Source organism: Hypanus sabinus, chromosome 30 (assembly GCF_030144855.1).
Source record: "Hypanus sabinus isolate sHypSab1 chromosome 30, sHypSab1.hap1, whole genome shotgun sequence".
NCBI lineage: Eukaryota > Metazoa > Chordata > Chondrichthyes > Myliobatiformes > Dasyatidae > Hypanus > Hypanus sabinus.
This window is the reverse complement of record NC_082735.1, coordinates 31564924-31587169: the sequence shown is the minus strand read 5'-3', so window position 1 is coordinate 31587169 and position 22246 is coordinate 31564924. Positions and strand designations below refer to the sequence as shown.

The window sequence follows — 22246 nt, the reverse complement described above, 5'->3', positions numbered from 1 at the left end:
TGGGTGAGTTGATATGGTCATACAGTATATTGCACCTGAGGAAAGTTAGCATAACTACAGAAGTGATAAATACTTTTTTAGCCTCATAACTTTGGTTTTTAATTCTAAGTAAATTGTTATCAGGTTTTGGATTTTTTCTTTTGATTTGATATGATGCACATTTTGTAAATTAGCAAAAAAATTCAGCTTCAACATATTTTAAGTCTAGAAAATGAGCCAGCAAAATGTGAAAATTGTTGTGGGGGCTGAACACTTTTTCCAGGTACTGTATATAATTTTCAGAATGTCTCTGAGGAGTGGGAAGTGTTCTTTCGGGTGACCCCTACCTTCTCATTTTTTTTAATACTTCAGTGTTTATTCAATCACAAAAAAGATTTTGCAAACCATTAAAAACTTAGGTACAACCAAAATTTTACTTTATCATCAATTATTCTTCGACATTGTGAAGAGTGGATAAATCAGATCAGGAATTATCAGTAACAATTGATAACATCTGTAAAGGTTACAACGGTACCCCATAGAGATGTCAGATAGGGTGGTGAAGAAGTAAGCATACAAGGGGAGAGTATAGAATATAGATGTTAGCATGTCATATTGTAACTTTAAAAGTACTGGTTAGACTGCACAAGGAATACCCTATATGGTAGGAAAGATGCGATTGCTTGGATTGGAAGCCTTTAGTTAAGGAGATATACTAGACAAGTTGGACTTGTTTTTCCCGAAGCAAAAAGGTATTGGGTTTGAAGTGCATTGAAGCAATTTTAAAAAGGGACCTGAGGGGTAAGTTTGTTTTTAAATCAAAGAGAATCACATATATTGATAATATTTCCAAGCTATTTAGCTAGACACCCTGAATAAGCAAGCACAGAAAGGTATGGACCAAACACAGGCAATTGGGATTAGTGTTGTTGGCAGAAAGTCAAAGTGCCTGGTTTCTGCACTGTACAATTCTCGAACTCTGTGACAGAGGAAACTTGTACCATAGGAGTATTTCCTCGATTTCTATATAGAATTGCACATATGGATGCCAAAAGTTCCTGTCAGTTTACATAGTACAGATAGCACTCAAGATAAGGAGATGGCTTGTTTAAATTTTAGATGGAAGGACTTTTTCCTCACTCAGAAGTTTTCATATTCTCTAATACTCAGGACAGTGAGTGCTCAGATATTAAATAAATTTAAGGTTAAGATAGGCAGATGTTTTGCATAATCAAGTTTTAAGGAGATTAAATAGCAAGATGTTAAAGACCAAAATTTGTATCAGCCAGGATCAGACTTGAAGGGCTGTAGGTATTTTTCCTTTGGTGTTTATAATTTTCTAAGATTTTCCTCTTATTATAATCATAAATCCAAGGGTGCTATGTTATAGAGTGACCAATGCCATATGATTAGCAAAGAACAGAATAAGGCATCACTTGCTTTCCAAATAATAGTTGAGCATCATTTTTACAGGCTACAACCATGTTTAGCAAACAAACTCAAAAGTAAAACAATGCTGCTTCAACGCTAATTACACAAATAATAAAAAAGCTTTACTATATTAAAGGCAACATGTAAATAAACCAAGTATACTCACCACCATATTGTGTGGCAGTGGCAGTGTGCCAAATGTGATATACCAACAAAAATCTGGAACTTCAAAACAGGACTATAGGGCACTGTGAATAACCTTATACCCTGGCACTGTAGTCATACCAAGCAAAGAAACTTGGTTCAATAGGCACAGATGAGAGTGCCAGGAGAACGTGGAATGCCAATCTTTCAAAGCTTCCACACGGGATTATACAGTAAACAAAAATGCAGCCAGCTAGGTGATCCCACAACCAGATTAGATCAAATGCTCCAAAATCTAAACGGATCTAATTTTGAATGGTAGCTTACTATTAGTTAACAGGAGATGGATGGGGTGAGAAGTTCCAAGAACCTTCCCATTTTTAAATAATGGCAGGAGAAAATATAGGAATTATTTGCAAATATTTTCTTCAACTTTAAGTGTCAAGTGGATTAACCTTCTTCGCAAATCTAAAGCACAGAAGCTAGCCTCCAGCTAATTCAATCCAATTTCTTGATTCAAGTACATTGGAAACAGCACGAAAAAAAAATGGGACACCAGGAAACTGTCACACCAAACACTTGCACACCAGAATTCACCACACCTCTGACTAGTCCGGATCAGTACAGTATCATCATCATCTGACCATCAATATGGAAGATGTTTAGGTGTAACTTGTTCATGGCAAGTATGACAAATCTAATTAGTGCAAATGTCACAAATATCTATTACATGTTCACAATCATCAGCAAAATAAGGAAAGGCTATTGACATTCTTACCTAGTGGGATCATTAATCTAACAATTTGTCCAATTTGGCTTTTGCAGGGCCACTTCACTCCACATCTCATTAGAGATTTGGTCCAAACATGACGAGGATGGAATTGTAAAGAAATGAGAACAACTAAGAGATCTTCTTCAACATTGCGTAGTATTTGACAGAGCCATAAAGAAACTAAAGACAATGGACATTATGAAAGGTTGGAACCATACCTTGGAAATTTAAAAGGGAAGATGACTATGGCGAATGCAAGCCAGTCAGCTCTGCCTCAGTACGTAGCTGCAGGGATTCCTCAGGGCAAAGGCCCTTCATCTTAGAAGAGATGTGCTGAAACTGGACAGGGTTCAAAGGAGGTTTATGAAAATGATTTCTCAATTAAATGGCTTGCCATATGAAGAGCGTTTGATGACTCTGGGTCTGTATTCATTAAAACTCAGAAGAATGAGGGGCAACCTCACTGAAACCTATTGAATGGTAGAAGACTTTGAAGGAGTGGATGTGGAGAGGATGTTTCCTATGGTAGGAGATTCTAAGATCAGAGGACACAGCCTCAGAATAGAGTGGCGTCCTTTTAGAATGGAGCTGAGGAGAAAGTTCTTTAGCATGAGAATGGTGGGTCTGTGGAATTCTTTGCCACAGGCAGCTGTGGAGGCCAAGTCTGTATATACATTTTAAGGCAGAGGTTGATTGATTCTTGATTGGTCAAAGCGTGAAGGGATAAGGGGAGAAGGCAGTAGATTAGGGCTGAGAGGGAAAATGAATTGGTCATGGAGTAGACTTGATGGGCCAAATAGCCTAATTCCGCTCCTATGGTCAAAAAGCAAGTCAGAGGGTAGGTCTATTGCAGCAGGATTATCTTGACAATCCACTAACCACAAGCAGAATGTTATACTCCATGCACTTTTCAAGTCAAACACTATTTTGACTTGAAAATAATTTGTTCTTTTTCCCCCCAATTTGAGTCCAAATGGTAGAACTCGCTATCAAATAGTATTGTGGGTGTACACTCAACCATAAGGACTACAGGATTTTATAATGGTGATTCACAACCACTTTCAAGAATAAATGTGACAACTGCATCCCAGAAAACCAAGACTGAACAAAATATTTTCAGAAAAGACAAAGTGGATATTTCCCTTTTCTCTGGTTATCAGCCATGCTCTGTAATGAAGATATTTGCAAAATTTCAGAGCCAGTTTTTGAGAATTAGTCCTTTTAAATTCAGCAAGAAAATTAAGTCCATGGCAAGTACTAAAACAGGAATTATCGTTAAGGATTAACAAACTTTACATAAATGTAATATTTAGATTCTAAGTACAGCTATTTAACATTCAAAACACATTCATTGGAATGTACAAGCAAAACATTGCCTTCAAGAAAGTGGCAATCCCCCTTTAGCAGCAGAATGGCACCAAGGTAAAAGCAAGTCAGACACAGGCATTGAACTGCTCCCATCCACATGAAAACTGGATGGATAAGTTTTCACCTTGTCAGGCCCAACTGTATTCATACACAGTGGTTTGGCAACTCACTTTCCCAACCCATTTCCTTGTGAAGACTAGTGTGAACATTTGGTCCACATTAATGCAACTTTAAAGCTCCAGATTACTAACAGTTGGGGTGCCAGAATTCTTATTTTTCCAAAACATACCACACTTTTTTTGATATGCATAACTAAGTTCTTATTTAAAGCATAAAAGGTATGATCCACTGCTTTAAATGTAACCCTAGACCCCACAGGTGACCACAGCTGCTGCATACTCACCTATAATAAATTCCACCTAATTTTTGTGACTGAACTAAAACTTTTTAATCAACTTCACACAAGATTTTAAAACAATCCTTTATATTAGAAAGTTATTGTTTTGTTCTTTGGCATTGATATCAAGATTGAAAACAGATTACTCTTGCAAATATATCAACAGCCATCAAAGCACATCAACAATAAACAAAAGTCAGCTTGTAACAACACACACAAAATGCTGGTGGAACACAGCAGGTCAGGCAGCATCTATAAGGAGAAGCACTGTTGACGTTTCGGGCCAAGACCCTTCATCAGAACTCTTCCGTTCTGACGAAGGGTCTCGACCCGAAACGTCGACAATGCTTCTCCTTATAGATGCTGCCTGACCTGCTGTATTCCACCAGCATTTTGTGTGTGTTTGAATTTCCAGCATCTGCAGATTTCCTTGTGTCAGCTTGTAACACTCTTTCTAAGAAGCTCTGTAACAATAAGTTATAAAAATTGCATGCAATGAAGCCCTGAAGGGTCTTGGCCGAAAAATCGACTATTTATTCATTTTGATAGATGCTGCTTGACCTGCTGGGCTTTTCCAGCATTTTGTGTGTGTTGCTCTGGATTTCCAGCATCTATAGACTTTGTGTTTACACAAGACATTTTCCTTTTTTTGTCATTCCAACAAACTGGTAGGAACTTGCAGAGTCAAAGTTTGAAGGCTAACAGCATCCATGCAAATATAACAGTTCACCAACAGAAGCATAAAAATTGCATAGCAGCACTTTGCACATTGTACCTACCACAATGAGTACATGTGCAGCAGGCTGAAGTATTCAGTAGGCTTTTATTAAAGAGTAATAAACACTATTTGTTGGAAATTTCTGGTATTAACAGTCCATGAGAATCACTGAAATTATTTTCTGCTTACTGGTAGAATCTTGTGCTTGTAAAATATGCCCTTAAGAAATTTCTCAAATACTATTTTGGCCCAATGCATTTTGTCTTTCACACCAGAATCTTAATAAACTGTTAGCACCAACTTGCTTTTATGTAGATCAGTAACAAAAAAAGGCACAGGATGCTGGAGAGGAAGGTTTTTGAGAAATTACGTGCAAGAAGATAGGTTTTGAAGTATATCCTGTAGGAGGAAAAAGCAAAGGCACAGAAAAGTTTAGTGAGAGAATTAGCTACCAAAGATAGATCAAAAAAGAAAGAAGGAATGCCACAGTTGAAGGAGCATGGAGTTCGAGAAGGCAGCTGGGTCGGGGCACCAGTGGTGTAGCGTTAGAAAAGGTCAAAGCAATGGAAGAATTTGAAAGTTAAACATTAAAATGTTATTAATATAAACTTTTTAAAAATCTAGAACCAAACGTACAGTGCCTATAAAAAGTATTCACCTCCCTTGAAAGTTTTTATGTGTTGTTATTCTACAACATTGAATTACAGTGGCTTTTTTGACACTGATCAAGATTACTTTTCATGTCAAAGTGAAAACAAATTTCTACAAAATGGTCTAAATATATTACAATTATTAAACACAAACTAATTGATTGCATAATTACTCACTGCCTTCAAGTCAGTATTTAGTAGACACATCTTTGGCAGCAATTACAGCCTTGAGTCTGTATGGATAGGTCTCTAACTGTTTGCACATGCAGACACTGCAATTTTTCGCCATTCTTCCTTACAAACCTGCTCAGGCCCTGTCTGGTTGCATGGGGATCATGAGTGAACAGTCCTTTTCAAGTACAGTCACAAATTCTCAATTCAATTGAGGTCTGGACTTTGACTTGGACATTAACTTGTTTTGTTTTTAATCTATTCCTGTGTAGCTTTGGCTTTATGCTTGGGGTTATTGTCTCGCTGGAAAACAAATTTTCTCCCAAGTCGCAGTTCTCTTGTAGACTGTATCAGGTTTTCCTTCAGTGTTTCCCTGTATTTTGCTGCATTCATTTTACCCTCTACCTTCACGAGCCTTCCAGTGCCTGCTGCAGTGAAGCATCCCCACAGCATGATGCAGCTACTACCATGCTTCACGGTCAGAATAGTGGGTTTTTGTGGATGTGCGATGCTTGGCTCACGCCACACGTAGTGTTTAGTCTGACGGCCAAAAAGCTCAATTTGGTTTCATAATATGATGGCAGAATATAGTATTAATGGTAAGACTCTTGGCAGTGTGGAGGATCAGAGGGTTCTTGGGGTTCAAGTCCATAGGATGCTGAAAGCAGCTGAGCAGGTTGACTCTGTGGTTAAGAAGGCATACAGTGTATCGACCTTCATCAATCGTGGAATTGAATTTAGGAGCCGAGAGGTAATGTTGCAGCTATATAGAACCCTGGTCAGACCCCACTTGGAGTACTGTGCTCAGTTCTGGTCACCTCACTACAGGAAGGATGTGGAAGCCATAGAAAGGGTGCAGAGGAGATTTACAAGGATGTTGCCTGAATTGGAAAACATGTCTTAAGAGGATAGGTTGAGTAAACTGAGGCTTTTCTCCTTGGAGCGACGGAGGATGAGAGGTGACCTGATAGAGGTGTATAAGATGATGAGGGGCATTGATTATGTAGATAGTGTCAGAGGCTTTTTCCCAGGGCTGAAATGGTTGCCACAAGAGGACACAGGTTTAAGGTGCTGGGGAGTAGGTACAGAGGAGATGTCAGGGGTAAGTTTTTTTTACACAGAGCGCTGAGTGCAGCAGGGAATGGGCTGCCGGCAAAGGTGGTGGAGGCGGATACGATAGGGTCTTTAAGAAACTTTTGGATAGGTACATGGAGCTTAGAAAAATAGAGTGCTATAGGTAAGCCTAGTAATTTCTAGGGGAGGCACATGTTCGGCACAACCTGGTGGGCTGAAGGGCCTGTATTGTGCTATAGGTTTTCTATGTTTCTAAGACCATAGAACCTTCTTCCAGCTGACTTCAGAGCCTCACAAACTCTAGCCAAGATTTCATGAGAATTTTTTTTTCAACTATGGCTTTCTCTTTGCCATTCTCCCATAACGCTGTGACTGGTGATGCACCTGGGCAACAGTTGTTGTACGCGCAGTCACTCCTGTCTCAGCCACTGAAGCTTGTAACTCCTCCAGAGCTGTCATAGGTCTCTTGGTGGCCTCCCTCACTAGTCCTCTTCTTGCATGGTCACTCAGTTTTTGAGGATGGCCTGCTCTATACAGGTTTACAGCTGTGCCGTATTCTTTCCATTTCTTGATGATTGACTTAACTGTGTTCCAATGGATATTCAGTGTCTTGGAAATTTTCTTGTGCTTTTCAATATCCTTTTTGCAGACAAGCTTGGAGTGTTCTTTTGTCTTCATAGTGTAGTTTTTGCCAGGATACTGACTCACCAGCAGTTGGACCTTTCAGACACAGGTGCATTTTTACTACAAAAAAATTGAAACACCTTGACTGCACACGAGTCGATCTCCATTTAACTAATTATGTGACTTCTAAAACTAATTGGCTGCACCAGTGATTATTTTTTTGTGTCATATTAGGGGGGAGGGGGAAATACTTATATAATTAATTATTTATTTACTGTTTTATATATGTAAATAATTTAGATCACTTTGTAGATATCAGTTGCCTCTTTGGTACAAAAGAATCTTTTTCTATTTATCAGCGTCAAAAAAAAAGCCATATTAAGTCCACTGTGAGGCAATGTTGTAAAACCATAAAGCATGAAAACTTCTGGGGGGGGGGGGGGGAATACTTTTTTATACTTTTTATATGATGGATGAGCTTCTTATATTTGGTAGTGAAAACAAGACAAAGATGGGGAGAGAAAGTTAAACAAACTGTTGCTAGGTTCATATTTGCTCATCACTTTTCATAATGTACAGGCAGTATTAAACATGCTAGCAAATTCAGGTGAAACTATCCATAAGACAAGATACAGTACCATTCAAGGAATAATCAGCCTTGCTTTTCCAACATCTATGAACTTTTGAAAGCTTGGTCTCCACTCCAGACACAAGAACACAGTAAAGTAGAATAGAGAAATGTTGCTTCAGAAAAATCAGTCATACCATGAAAATCATTTTCAAACTACTGTTGAATTTTTCATTTCATATTTCAAAAGATGTGACATTTGTCTATACTTTTCAAACAATTTACCGATTTATACAAGAAATTTATATAAGCACTTTTGAAAGTTAGAAACTTCTGTCAAGCAAGGAACATCTGCCAACTTACACAATATTTAGGAATCTGAATGAGGAAATAATCCCCTACTCTTTCTCAAAATAGGAAGATGGAATCTTTGGAGAATCCACCACTTCCTCAGTGCATCTTGATTTGTGTGCTCCAATCTCTGGAATAGCTATGGATCACCAGAGAATCTCAAACACAGTGCTACCAGCAGAACCACGGATGACATACGGAATCACAAAAAGGAATGCATACATTAAGAGATGCAATGTGTTGCTACAGAGGCTATTGTAGCATATGAAACCCATTTCAAGAAGTGACTAAAACTGAACCCGATTCAAGAAAACCTAAACTAGCGGCATCACAGCCTGGTATGGAAGCACCAATGCTCCTGCATGGAAAATCCTACAAAAAAGTAGCGGACACGGCTCAGACCATCACAGGTGAAGCCCTCCTCACCACCTAGCACGTCTACTTGAAATGCTGTCGCAGAAAAGCAGCATCCATCATCAAGGAATCCCACCGCCCAGGACATGCTCCCTTCTTGCTCAGGACTCACACCACCAGTTTCAGGAACAGTTATTACCAATTAATCATCAGGCTCTTGAACCAAAGGGGATAGCTTCAATCACCCCATCACTGAAATGCTTCCACAACCTATGGACTCACCTTCAAAGACTCTTCATCACATATTCTTAATATTTATTGCTTATGTATTTATTATTACTTCTTTTCGTATTTGCACAGTTTGTTGTCTTTTGCACAATGGTTGAATGCACAAGTTGGTGCGGCTTTTTATTGATTCTGTTACAATTATTATTTTATGGACTTACTGGGTATACTCAGAAGAAAATGAATCTGAGGGTCATGTATAGTGACATAAATGTACTTTGATAATGAATTTACATTGCACTTCGATCATAATAAACACAGAATTGTGCAGGAACACACAAAGTTGGGATCAAGCTGGTAGAGAATTAAATTGCTTAGTTTATTTGCTTATCACCACCATTCTTTTAAAAAAACATAGCTGCAAGCAACAAGATCCTTATCGTCAAGGACTAATGGAAAAGAAAAAAGTCTGGTTTACACAATGGAGTAAATCACACAGGCTAAACTTGACATCAAAAGCCTAGAGAAAACAAGTGGGGAAATCCTGGCCATGAGATATATTTTGGGAATATAACCAATTATATAGCAGGACAAACAGTTTCAGATCATGTGCAGTCATATAAAGGTCAGAGTGCAGATTTAAAGCAGCCATTGATGTTACTAATTCAACATTATGTGACCAGATCAACACCAGTCTCCAATTCATCTGAATCTACCGTCACTGTCATGAACAAAAGATCAGTCTTCTGGAGGGTGAACCTACAAAAACCAATGGGGCTGGATGGTGTCCTACCCATGTCATTAGATCCTGTGCAGATCAGCTAGCAGGGTGTTTGTAGACAATTTTCACCTCTTCTTTTCTCAGACCGTGGTTCCCACCCTGTTTTAAGATTGCTATCATCCCGGTAACCAAGAAAATTAAAAACACTAATGACTAGTGCCCAGTAGCTCTAACATCTATCATTATGAAGCGCTTCAAGAGGTTGGTCTCAGTGTGAATCAATTGTAGCTTTCCAGATAGCCTCGACACACTGCAATTTGCCAACTGCCAGAACAGATCTATGCTGGACACCATCTCCTTGGCCCAACACTCCTCCCTGGAGCATCTGTATAGTCAGGAAACCTACACCAGACTATTGTTTATTGACTACAGTTCTGCCTTCAATACTATTATTTCAAACAAACTCATCAGCAAACTCTGGTCCATGGTAGTTAATGCATCCTCCTGCAAATGACCAACAGACCACAATCAATAAGGAAAGGCAGCAAGAACTCTGCCATGATTATTCTACATACTGGTGCTCCACAAGTTTGCATCCTCAGCCTCCTACTATACTTCTTGTATGGTCATGACTGCCTGGTCAGATTCTGTTGTAACTTAGATATCACTGTAGTGGGCCGCATCTCAAAAGAGTACAAGGAGAGAGACTTTAGGTAACAACAATTCTTCCCTCAACTTCAACAAAAAAATGTTGGTCATTGACTTCAGAACGGGGGTGGGGGGGGGCATTGCACATGCTCCTGTCTACATCAATGCTGATGAAGTTGAGAACTTTAAGTTCCAAGGTATGAATATATCCAGTATGTCACGATCAAGAAAGCTCACCAATGACACTAAATCCTTCAAGCAGCTAAAGAAATTCAGCACTTCCCCTTTGACTTTAAATGAGTTTTATCAATGCATCATAGTAAACATTATGTCTGTATGCAAAGTATGTGACAGCAAGAAACTGCAGTGAGTTGTGGACACAGCTCAGCACATTACAGGAACAACCCTGCTCTCTATGGACTATCTCTATACTTCGCTGCCTCAGTAAAGCAGCATATTCATAGACTCCACCAACCTCACTTCTCCCCTCTCCCATCAGGCAGAAAATACAAACTTCTGAAAGCATGTACTACCAGGCTCTAGGACAGCCTTGACGCCACTATTAATGAACTCTCGAATAGGCCTCTTGTACAATAAGATGGAGTCTTGGCCTCAGAATCTACTATGTTATGATCTTGCACTCTTTTTTTGGTAGTTTTTACGCTCTATTCTGCATTGTTATTGTCTTACCTTAGCTTCTAGCTCAATACACTGTGTAGGAGCCATGTATCTATTTTCTGAGTCCGTACTGCATTTTGTGCTGCACATTTATTATGGGTAATTTGTCACACGGGTTGGGGGGCATGGCAGGAGAGTATAGTTACGTATTCATACTTTGTCTATAGTCCAGTTTTAATCTGGTTAAGGTTAGAGGCAGCTGGGAATAATTTTGTTTTGGTTGATTGCTTCGCTTAGTTATGCTTTGCTTCATTTATTGTTTAAGTATGTTTAAACCTGCCTGGTTTAAGTATGTTTGAATACACTAAGACTGTACACCTTGTTATATTGCTTGTTTAGTTTCAATAGTTTTATCATTAGAAGATACTTCATCTTTGCTAGTTTCTCAATTAAGTAACAAGTGCACTTCCCTCAACGTTGGAACTTCAATATTGTGGAAAGTGCATCATACAGCATCAACACCCCCCCAACCCCAACCACGCTTGGTCTCCTGAGTGGTTTTGGACTGCTTTAAAGTAACTGCTACAATCTGATCTGTACAAATAGTAAGACAAACTTTTCAGTGTACCTTGGTACAGGTGACAATAATAAACCAATACAACACAAAAACATGCATTAATATAGAATAATTATAAAGAAAAAAAAGAGTAATTATTCTATTCTAAAACAAAAAGCAAAGACCTAAAGATATTCCACTTCAGCCTACCTTCATGCCCAGGCTCAACTACTCAAATGTTTTCCTGACCAACGTCTACCTTTTAGTTCTTCTAAATGCATTTTCATTCCATTCCAGTTGAAATTTAAAGTTTCAGCCTTCTGTTCAAATTCTTACCATCTTTTCTGAAACCTCCACAATTCTGTCTTTAAATAACTAAGCCTCTCCAGTTTCTTTCTTCTTTGGGGCCCTTCTTAAAAGCCTTTTAACCACCTTTCACATCATTTTCCATTAGCTGTATTGTTTTACCTTCATAATGTTAATTACCTGAGGCATTGTTATCAGTTCACTACAGATGCCTTAAGTTAAAAATACTGCTATCATTTTCCTACATGTAATCAAAAGTTAGTATGTTTTCAATATCGTGAAGGATGCTGTTTGGGTTTTTTAAAATTACTGACAAATATTGCCAAACCAGTTAAAATTGCACAGGAGCCACTGACTCATTGGTGATCAACCAATACGCAGAACATCCCACTAAGCAGCTCTGTGAATATAACATCCATTCAAGTTCAAACCAAAGAATGCAATTTCATCCATGAGACTGACACAGTGGCCTGCTGTGTGATGAGTTGAGATTGAGGCTATGGGCCTACTCTGGCTGCACCAGGACCCGGGTCTATGGGCTGTTTGATTCAGAATGTTGTTGCTTGCTTTTATTGTTTGCGTGAATTGTGTCTTTTCTCTCTCTCCCCCCCTCCCCCCCGTATTGTGTGTTGGTCTTTTTAAAAAATTGAGTTCTTTTGAGTTTCTTGCTTCATGGCTGCCTGCAAGCAGAATCACAAGTTGTACAATTTATACATTCTTTGATAATAAATATACTTTAAATCCTTTGGTGTAGTTTTCAGTCATGGAGCTTTCACAGGGAAAGAAACCCAAGTTAGATCCTCCCTCCATGTGCTGTGTGGAGTTTGCATATCCTTTACAGCAAATAAACAGCAAGAGGAAACCTTCAAATTTCTTGCTTACAGGATAACACATCTGATTAAGCAGTGATAAGCAGTTTATAGAGGTGCAGAAGAGACATAATGATGCTTCACATTGAGTGGTTCAGCAATGTGGGCCTCTCGAAAGAAAGTAAATTAATTGACCTTATTGTAAGAGGTTTACAATACTTAGCATTCTTAATGCAACTTTATAGGAAGTAATTGAATTAACAAAAAATCTTTCAAGTCAATCAGTTTTCCAAAAATGTAGAGCATCATCATGCAGCACTTCCACAATAAAATATTGTTCATCACAGTACTAGGGTCCACCTCAAGAGAGGCACATATAAATCCCAAGTCATGAACTGTCAATTTCTTCTCCTTCCTCTGACATGGTAAAGATTTTAGACTCTTTCAATCCCCAAGCATGCCCACTGTCTCTTGCTTCCTTTTGTACATAATCTCACTCCACTTTGCCACTTAACAGCATAAAGTGCAGTCTTTAAAAATTGTAAGGTTACATGACCTAAGAATGCATAAAAGGAGCTAAAAAGTTTTAAAATTACTAAGATTAACAGAAATATTCCAACATGTAAAGATTTTAAATGGCTGGCAGTTGACCCTCTCATCTCAGTTGCAAAAATGTAATAGCATACAAGCACTGTAACATCCACTCCAAAGTGGTATCAGGGATATTTCCAGTATGAAAATTCACAAAGGCAGTATGAAAATTGACCTTTGAAAAAAGCAAAACAAAATAAAAACATATGTTAACATGTTTCAGTGTGTTAACGTTTACACTTTTTACATTGCTCCGAAATGAACAAAAAACAGAATTATTTATTTCAAGACCATCTGCAGCATTGACATACAGAAAAATACACCAGAGCCAACTGCTCTCGAAACTGAGAAACCTACTTCTTCAAAATTTTTGGCAAGCTAAGTGTCTTCTAAAGCAGAAAATTTATCCTTAGCAGATAAACTGAATTCAAAGAAGAGATTAATATTTAAAATATGGAGGTTGCTCTCAGCAGGTTCCTGTATCCTTGGAACAAACACACTTAAAAGACTTTGAAACTGTCACTCAGCAGCAGCTACTTTGATTTTTTTTTTTAAATATGCAAGACAACATGGGCATTTCACATTCAAAGGTACAGATATGAATTAGTCTACTTTAACTGGGGAACAAAGCAAACAGCTGATAATTTTAACCTAGCAACAAGAAACATGATTTTTTACATCATGCACTGATTGAGAACAACCATTTCCTAACAAAAAAAAAATCAGAAATTAGCTTCAAACTTTCCTTCTTTTAAAACTGGAAAATAGGCATGGAAGAAATACAGATAGCCTTAAACAGTTTATTTACTGGCTTCTTTGATCAAGGCTCTTACAAATCAATCCGTTAATTATGATATACTGATTATTTTGTTCTGTACCTTACAATATTTAACTTATGCATTTAAGTTTGTTATTTATGTGTGATTCATCTGAAGATTTTATCCTTACTTTCGCAAATGATTTTGTGTTATGTGTATTACTGTACTTTACACCCTGGTTCAGAGAAACAGCATCTTGTTTATTGCACACATGTATATAGTTAAGATTTCTCATAAAATATCCAAGTTACAAACTTAGCTCTGGTTAGCTGCAATTATACCAAGTCATAAAACAGTACATGTTAAATACTGGCTAGTAATAACAACTTTAGTCCAGATAGTCTGGAAAAAAATTCACCTTATGGCTGATACCAAAAATTATAAATAATTTTGCACACACTTGCTTCATTTTGATTTTTTTTGTCAGAATATTGTTGCAAAACAGCATATCTGAAAAACTGTGATACCAACTATGCCTTGAACAAGCAATATTGCCATACAAAGGAAACACAAGTAAGCTTCAAATACTAAAATAAAGTTATTACCTTAATAATGTGTCTGGCTTGCTGAGCTGATTATTAGGTATACAGTTTTCCATTATTTCCTTATGTGTACTCATGCTCTTGCTAGTGCATTTTTGCTTCTTTTCATTCTTAGAGGAAGAGGAGGAAGGAATGCTGCCATTGGACGTGCAGTGACTTCTGGGTGAAGAATTTACTCCCCCAGTAGCGTTCTTGTAATTTTTTGAAGAAGCCGTAAATGAGTCCTCTTTCAAGAGATTCTCTGTGCTTCCTACAAGCTCATTATTCAATCTTTTATTGATATGGTTTTCCATGTACTCAATTTCTTGTATTTTTGAGTCTACAGGTTGCAAAATATTATTGTTAATCCCAAGGTTGGGTTTTTTGGCTTCTTTGTCCTTATCTTTCCCTTTTTCTTTGTATTCTAGTTCTGGTAAAGCTGTTGCTAATTTTCTACCTGCTGGAATTCCTCCATTGTGTTGGGGGAGTTGCGCAGAATCCATATCTGTGATTCCTTTGGCTGCAGCAGCTGAGAGGAGAGAACAAAGTGAGTACACCAAAGAAAAGCAAGCTTGCACAAGACCCATAAGTGAAAAGTTATGCCCTTTCAATCCCAACTTAGAAAACTGAAATATTTAAAATAGTTCATAAAGGAACCTACAGGGAGAAGCACAACAGCTATTACGATTAATGAAAGATTTTATTGCCATTCCACTTACGTTAAAAAAAACATATTACAAACTACTGCGTATTTAATAAAGAATTTTTTTTTGATATTTGAATGAATCTCAATTCTAACTTTATATTCTTCACATTCTCAGTTCGCTCAAAAGATAGCTTCCCTATGAACAATTCATAAACACCATTTGAACATTTAAAAACACTGCAATTAGATAATTTCTCAGTCTTCTACATACAAGTTCATGCAATCTGTGCTCGTAGTTTAAACAGAAGCACCAATATTATTCCAGCACCGTATACAAATAATAGAATTCTCTACCATCCATTTAGAAGTGTGTTAAGTATGCCAAGTCTGGACACTGTATAGGCCTTGCAACTTTATTACACGATGCGATGTTCCATTGACAATATCCAAATAATCAAAAAAATCCCTCACGTTTGATCTTGAGATGGCCGGAAGGTTAATAAGGAATCAAATGAAAACATTATGGCCTAAGGCACTGTCACAAGTGCAGGGATGATCGACTTCCAGCCTTCACTTGGCCTTTTCATGATACAAGCTGGAGATGAACCACTCCCACATTCCCATTTTTTCCTTCCTTTCTCTCTCCCATCAACAATGTTTCCCAGTAGTTTTATTCCTCGTTGCCTTGTTTGATCAAAATCTTCTTTTATGTTAGGGCACACTTACCTCCTGAATTGAGATCCTTTGTCCATGGTAGAATGGATCAAGCTTACAAGTGCTTCTGGTAGAACCCAAAATGAGTACCATGCTCTACTCACTTTAAACTTCTGACTGTGCTGCTAAGCACAGCTCCAATGCAAACCAACATTACTGCCATTAGCTGAATCAAAGGTGATGACTAATCAGCATAAATGAGGGAGATTGAAAATCTGGCTGAGTGGTGCTACAACTGCTCTCTTTCACAATGTCAGCTCATTTTTTGACATCAGGAGGAGGAAACCAGAAGTCCCTGAACCAACCCTCGCTGGAGGAATCAGAGACAGAGAAAGCCAGCAGCTTTAAATTGTGTGGGAGACATAAGTCATGGCACACTAATAAAAATGGTTGAACTGCAGGAGTGTGTGTGTTCTGGGCCTGGTTATTTTAGTTATTTTATCATCGGCAACCCTTTTTTTTGTGTGCATGCCTGATGCTGCAGCTAGCATGCTTTCGTTGAACCAGAATTGGGCCTCCGGCAAGATATTAATCACAGATTGACGAATATGCCATATAACAAGGTTACAACTGGTGGTCCATTACAATTCTGATGACTCAAAGCCCTTCATGGTTGTCCAGTTTTAAGCTGTGAGATCCGTTCTGAAATCATCTCAATTAGCACAAAGACAGTATCATGCAACATAACCCAGGGTGCCCTGAGTGTGCAGGTAAGACATTATCTCCACAAGGCCTTGTTAGGATAATTTCTAGCAATATGATGGGCAGATGCAATTGTGTGGGTTGATTAACTGCCCTTGGTTCTCCTGCCACTCTGTTCAACAGTTACAAACTTCAAGACAAACTACTACGTCACTTGGCATGCCTCCTCACAGGATATACTTTATGCCACTGCTACACTCAACCCAAGCAGTGTTCAATATGAAACAGTTTTTTGTGCTAATTTTCCACTGGTAATCAACAGGTGATTCCCACGCCTATGTTTGACATCAAGTGCTCCTGAGGTAACACTGAGCACACACAGAGACACTCCTATTCTACCAAATACAGCTGAAACTTGCTATGTCGGGTTCACTCAGCTAGTAAGGTACATGTGGAATTCTCAAGAGGAGTCTGGAGCACTGGCTGTAAGATGAGGTTCTGTGAATGAGTATGACTATATCAAACTGTGTGCTTTAATTACAAGGCCAGTCACAAGTGCACCAATAATTGAGCCATGTGTACTAGAGAAATGGAAAAAAATGTTGAAGCTTTGCAAGTGACAAAACCAAAAGGAAGAAATTCTGGTAAAATAATTGAAAAGAATATACCTGGTAGCTAGCCTACACTCAAGCCATTAACAAAATCTGAATATAATATAGACCCTTTCGAATTATCTCTATTTCTGCATAAATATGACCTAAAATGTGATCAGATCTTCACATGTCCTAAAACTAGATAAAGAGAACCCAATTAAATAAATAACAAAAAAAACATTATATTTGTTCACTTATTTATTACGAAAATTATCCATTACATGTACTTCTTGGAAAAAGCATGTGAACCTCTGGGGTACTGCCTTCTACAAAAGCTGATTGAAATGCCTGACTCCAAATAATGAGATGAGATTGGAGGTGTGGGTTGTAGAGTTGCCTTGTCCTATAGAAAAGAGAGTCAGGTTACTAACAGAGCCTGCTCTTCAAGAAAGATCTGTTTATGTGCACCATGCCTCAATCAAAACAACTTTCAGAGGACCTCAGAAGAACTGTAGAGATGCACGAACCTGGAAAAGATGACAAAGCCACTTCTAAAGACCTGAGTGTTCATCTGTCCACTGTACGAGAAATTGTATACAAATGAAGGAAATCCAATACTGTTGCTACTCTCTCTAGCAGTGGCATCCTGTAAAGATCACACCAAGTGTACAACGTGCAATGCTGATGGATTTGAAAAAGATCTCAAGGGTAACAGTAAACACTTGCAGAAATCTCTAACACTTGCTAAAGCCTCTGTTCATGTGCCCACTAAGAAAAACAGAAAACAAGAATGGTGTTCATGCAAGGACACCACGGAGGAAACCACCGCTCTCCAAAAAACATTGCTGCATGTCTCAAGTTTGGAAAAGACCACCTTGATGTTCTATGTTTCTCGGACAAAGCTTGGTGCTCAGATGAAACAAAAAATTGAACTTTTTGGCAGAAATGCACGTTGCTATGTTTGGGGAAAGAGGGCACTGCAGACCAACACCATATCCACATCCAAACTGTGAAGCATGGTGGAAGGAGCATCGTAGCTTGGGACTGCTTTGGTTGAAGTTATTGCTGTACAAGGGGGGTCACAGCAATTACTAAAAGCAAAGGTTTACATAGCTTTTCCAACAAATGTAATTTTGGATAATTTTTCACAATAAATAAATGAACAAGTATATTTTTTGTGTTATTTATTTAATTGGGTTCTCTTTATCTACTTGTGCAAAGATCTGATCACAATTTAAGTCATATTATGCAGAAAGAGAGAAAATTCTGCAGGGTTCACAAACTTTCTAGCACCAAGGTAGTTCACTCATTTCTGTGCCATGATATCTGGTAACTTTAATAATACATTTATTTTAAATGCACAGAACATGTCAGGAGCCTACTGCAGATTACTCAAGAATCAGGACTCTCCTGACTAAAATTGCTCAGTTAATGCAGGTGCAACACAAGATGAATTTTTGGGACCATTTCTGATTTAGTGACTTTTGCTAATAAATAGCTGATTTCACTAATGAAATACAAAAAAAAACTCTGCCATCTTCACTTTACGTTAATTAGTAACTTTTACTAGGAACTATTTAAGGAGTACCCTCAATCACTATCTTAATATGCCAAATGACAGGTTTAACTTGTTTAAGAGGATACTCCTTACTGATTTTCAATGATAAGTAAAGAATTACTTCTATGGTCTCAATTCTCTTTCATTAAGTTCACCAGGTTTTGTCAACTTCACTATCAACTTTGCCACCGTATTCTGCAGTATCATTTAGAAATTCACCTAATGGCACATCTAAGTTCTCAACAAAACTAACAGATGTGATTTTTCTTAAGAAATAACTATTTATAATTCATTGTACTAGGATTCAACAATGGATGAGATGTAGAGTGATGTTTTGGCTAAATGGAGTTTTATACAGCTGACATGTCACTGTTGCAAGACAAAAGTGGAAAGAGGCATCTTTTCACCTCACCTCTTTAAGGTCACTAAACTAGAAAATGTGCTAACTTTAGAATGGGGGTGAATATTTTGCTAACTTATTTTATAGTGCATACAATTCTGACGATTAGCACACTGTCCACAAGCAGTATCTCAATAAATGCTTACCTTCTTCAGCTTCTCTTTCTTGCCTCTGTAACATCTGTTGCTCTGGAGGCAAAGCCTGTTGCAGGAGCTGCATGTAGAACTCATTCTCCTTCTGGACTTCCTTCTGTTTTCTTAATCGCATTTTGTAGCTTACGTAACTTTTGAAGCCAAATCCCAGTGTCACCACAGGATAGCCAATGCTTTATTTATGGGATGAGAACAGAATAAGTCAATCCTCTGAACAAGTTAATTCACATTTTCCAAGCAGTTATCAGCTTTTAAAAGTCAGACCAATAAGAATAATTTTCACATAGTTTTAATCACTTTTCCATAAAATAGATGGAATGGGTTAAATTTCTATTCAATTTTGTTAAGAATATATCTCAGTCTTTTTTATTAAATCTTTTCAGTTTAAGATGGCGCTGGTGAAGCGCAGTGATGCCTTGCTGGCAGCAAACAAAACTACTGGCTATGCTATTAATCATACTTTTCCTGGAAAATGATCACTGCAGTCAATAACCTGTAACTTCCCTTTTGGAGTTGAGCTTCTGAACCGCCTGTATGACCTGACATTTCTGTGGTGTGAACTGAAGTCTCAAAGATGCAGAACAGTTGTGGCGTGGTGTGTATGGACTGAACTGAGGTGGCAAGGCCCAGGCCCAAGGACGAGGAATGAGCCATTATTTGGCAATCGCAGGAGTGGGCTTGCAGCTGCTTCAAAGTGGCAGATCTGAGATGAGGCAGCGTCAAAACAGAAAGGCCCGAGCCCGAGAGCGAGGAACAAGCCGATGTTTAGCTAATTAAAGTGCCGGACCAGATCAGAAAGGTCGGGTACAGGCTGAATCAAAGCGGCAGGGTCCAAGTCCAAGAGTGAGGAACGACCCGAGGAGTGGCTGATTTAAGCGCCGGGTTAGATTGACCTTTTCAGGGTGGCAGGGCCATAGACGAGGGACAGGCTGGCATTTAGCTTGCTGCTCGGTGAGGTTTACTCGTCTCTGCACTGAACTTAGGCTGTGGATTGAAGCTAACGGGCTCCCGGACTAGATGCAGTGATGACTGGCTTCATGGCTGTGAACTCGCTTTCGTGAACTTTAGTTCTGAATGTTACTTGCTTACTTTTATGGTTCGCACAATTTGTTTTTTTTTTGCATATTGGGTGGTTGACCGTCTTCTTTTTTAAAATGGGTTATAGGGTTCCTTTGTTTTGTTTTGCCTGAAAGGAGACAAATCTCAAGGTTGTATATTGTATACATAAATGCACTTTGAGTCTTATACAAAGTAGACATCAGAGAAATGTAGCGAAGTTACCTGGGGAAATAATAATGAAACCCAGAAAGCACAGAAACAGAGCTGGATAATAAATACGTATGAAGTAATTTTCCACCACCTTTCAATTTCTCCATTACTCAAGGTACCAATTCTTGCTGGTCTATTCTTGCACATCCACAAGAAATAACACAGGCAGTCATTCTTGTATGCACTTTTCAGCAGTTAACAGGTTATGGCAAGGGAGATTTCTCCAGCTTTTCAAGATTCAGAGTTAACCAGTAGTATATTAATTATGAAAAATATGCCCAAGGCTTAGCTTGACAACCTTTAAGACTGCATGGTTCACCATGTTATAGAATATATCTGGTGATCCCTCAAATTAGATCCAATATCATGGACTTGAACTTTTGGGGAAGAAAAAAAAAATCAAATGATTGTATCAAAAACTTAAATAGCTCCAGGACAGAGTTTGGTTAAGACTTAAACTATCTTTATCACCATTCAGAATGCACACAAGCTACACAATTACAAAATGAATCTGTCCACCAAGTAAATGCCAACCATCAAACATATACTGATCTGATTTTTAAAAGCACTTTGTACGAGGTTCCCAACCTTTTTTATGTCATACAAATCAGCAAGGGGTTTGTGGACCCCAAGTTAGGAACCCCTGCTCGACGCAGAGGCCCTTGATTACTGGTGTTCATCAGGAGTCAGTGCTAGGCCTATTACTATTTGTCAGTCATATCAATGATTTTGATGAGAATGAACAAGCCAAGATTACTAAAGTTGCAGATGATCCTACAGTGGGCAGTATCATTGACAGTGAAGACGGTTATCAGAATTTACAGAGGGATCTTGATTACCTGGGTAAATGTCAAATGGGTGTTTAATTTGAATAAGAGCAAGGTGTTGCATTTTGGGAAGGTGAATCAGGATAGGATATTCCGTCACGGGGGAGTCCTGGGGATTGTTGCAGAAAAGAGGGGGTTGGGAATATAAGTACATGGTTCGCTGAAAGTGGCATCACAGGTAGACTGGGTGAAGGTTTTTGGCTTGCTAGCCTTCATCAGTCTGGGTATTGTAGAGCTTGCATTTGCAATACAGAATGGCAGCAGTAAAACACAAGCTTACTCAAGCTGATCATTTAGGGATATTGCACTCATGTTACTGGATTATACACAGATCCTGAAAAGGTAATCATAATTAAATACACTGTCATCGATGGATGTTAAGAAAAATACTAACTTACCAGTGTGCAGCAAAAGGGCGACAAAGATCCACATGAAAATTTTTTAAATCTTTAAATCTGATTGCTGCTTCTATATAAACAAATAATATCCACAGTGATACAGTTGGTAAACAAACTCCCCTTTCTGAAAAAGAAAAATAAGTATTACCTCATCACCAAAAAATAAATACAATACAATGGCTTGTCACAGATATAAAAAGCAAAAAGTGATTAAGGTAACTTCCATTTATTTGTTTATCAACCATGACTTGATGCAAAATGGAAAATCAGATTCCAATGTAGGAAAATGCAAATTTGCTGTGTATCAAACGGAAAAAAAGGGTCTTTAAAAGACATTCCTTGCTGTGCTCTGTGTTAAAACAAATTTGGATAAGCTGGATAGCACCAAATAAAACTTTGTATTTAAATTTCAGAAACCAGAGACATCAAATAAAGATGTGAATTGTTTCAATTCTTTAAACAATATGACATTAATATTTAATAAACTTATTTGTTTCAACTTCTTCTTATGGTGTGATTCCTAAGATAACATCTATCTCCAAATTCAGCAGTTAGATTAAAAAAAAAATTGCAGAAGGTACTGCTACTCTAGTGTACAGCAAATATGTTAGAGGAAGTAATGAAAACTTTTTT

At 38.1% G+C, this 22246-nt stretch overlaps 1 protein-coding gene across 1 annotated transcript in view; it reads right to left on the bottom strand.

The window, feature by feature from the left end:
• Positions 1-22246, bottom strand: part of maco1b (macoilin 1b) — a 102908-nt gene that overhangs the window by 16437 nt on the left and 64225 nt on the right. Inside the window, exons 5-7 of the mRNA XM_059954551.1 lie at positions 21614-21737; positions 19114-19292; positions 14439-14943 (exon numbers count right to left, since the gene is read on the bottom strand). Coding sequence (XP_059810534.1) covers positions 14439-14943; positions 19114-19292; positions 21614-21737 — 808 coding nt within the window. The remainder of the gene's footprint in view (positions 1-14438; positions 14944-19113; positions 19293-21613; positions 21738-22246) is intronic.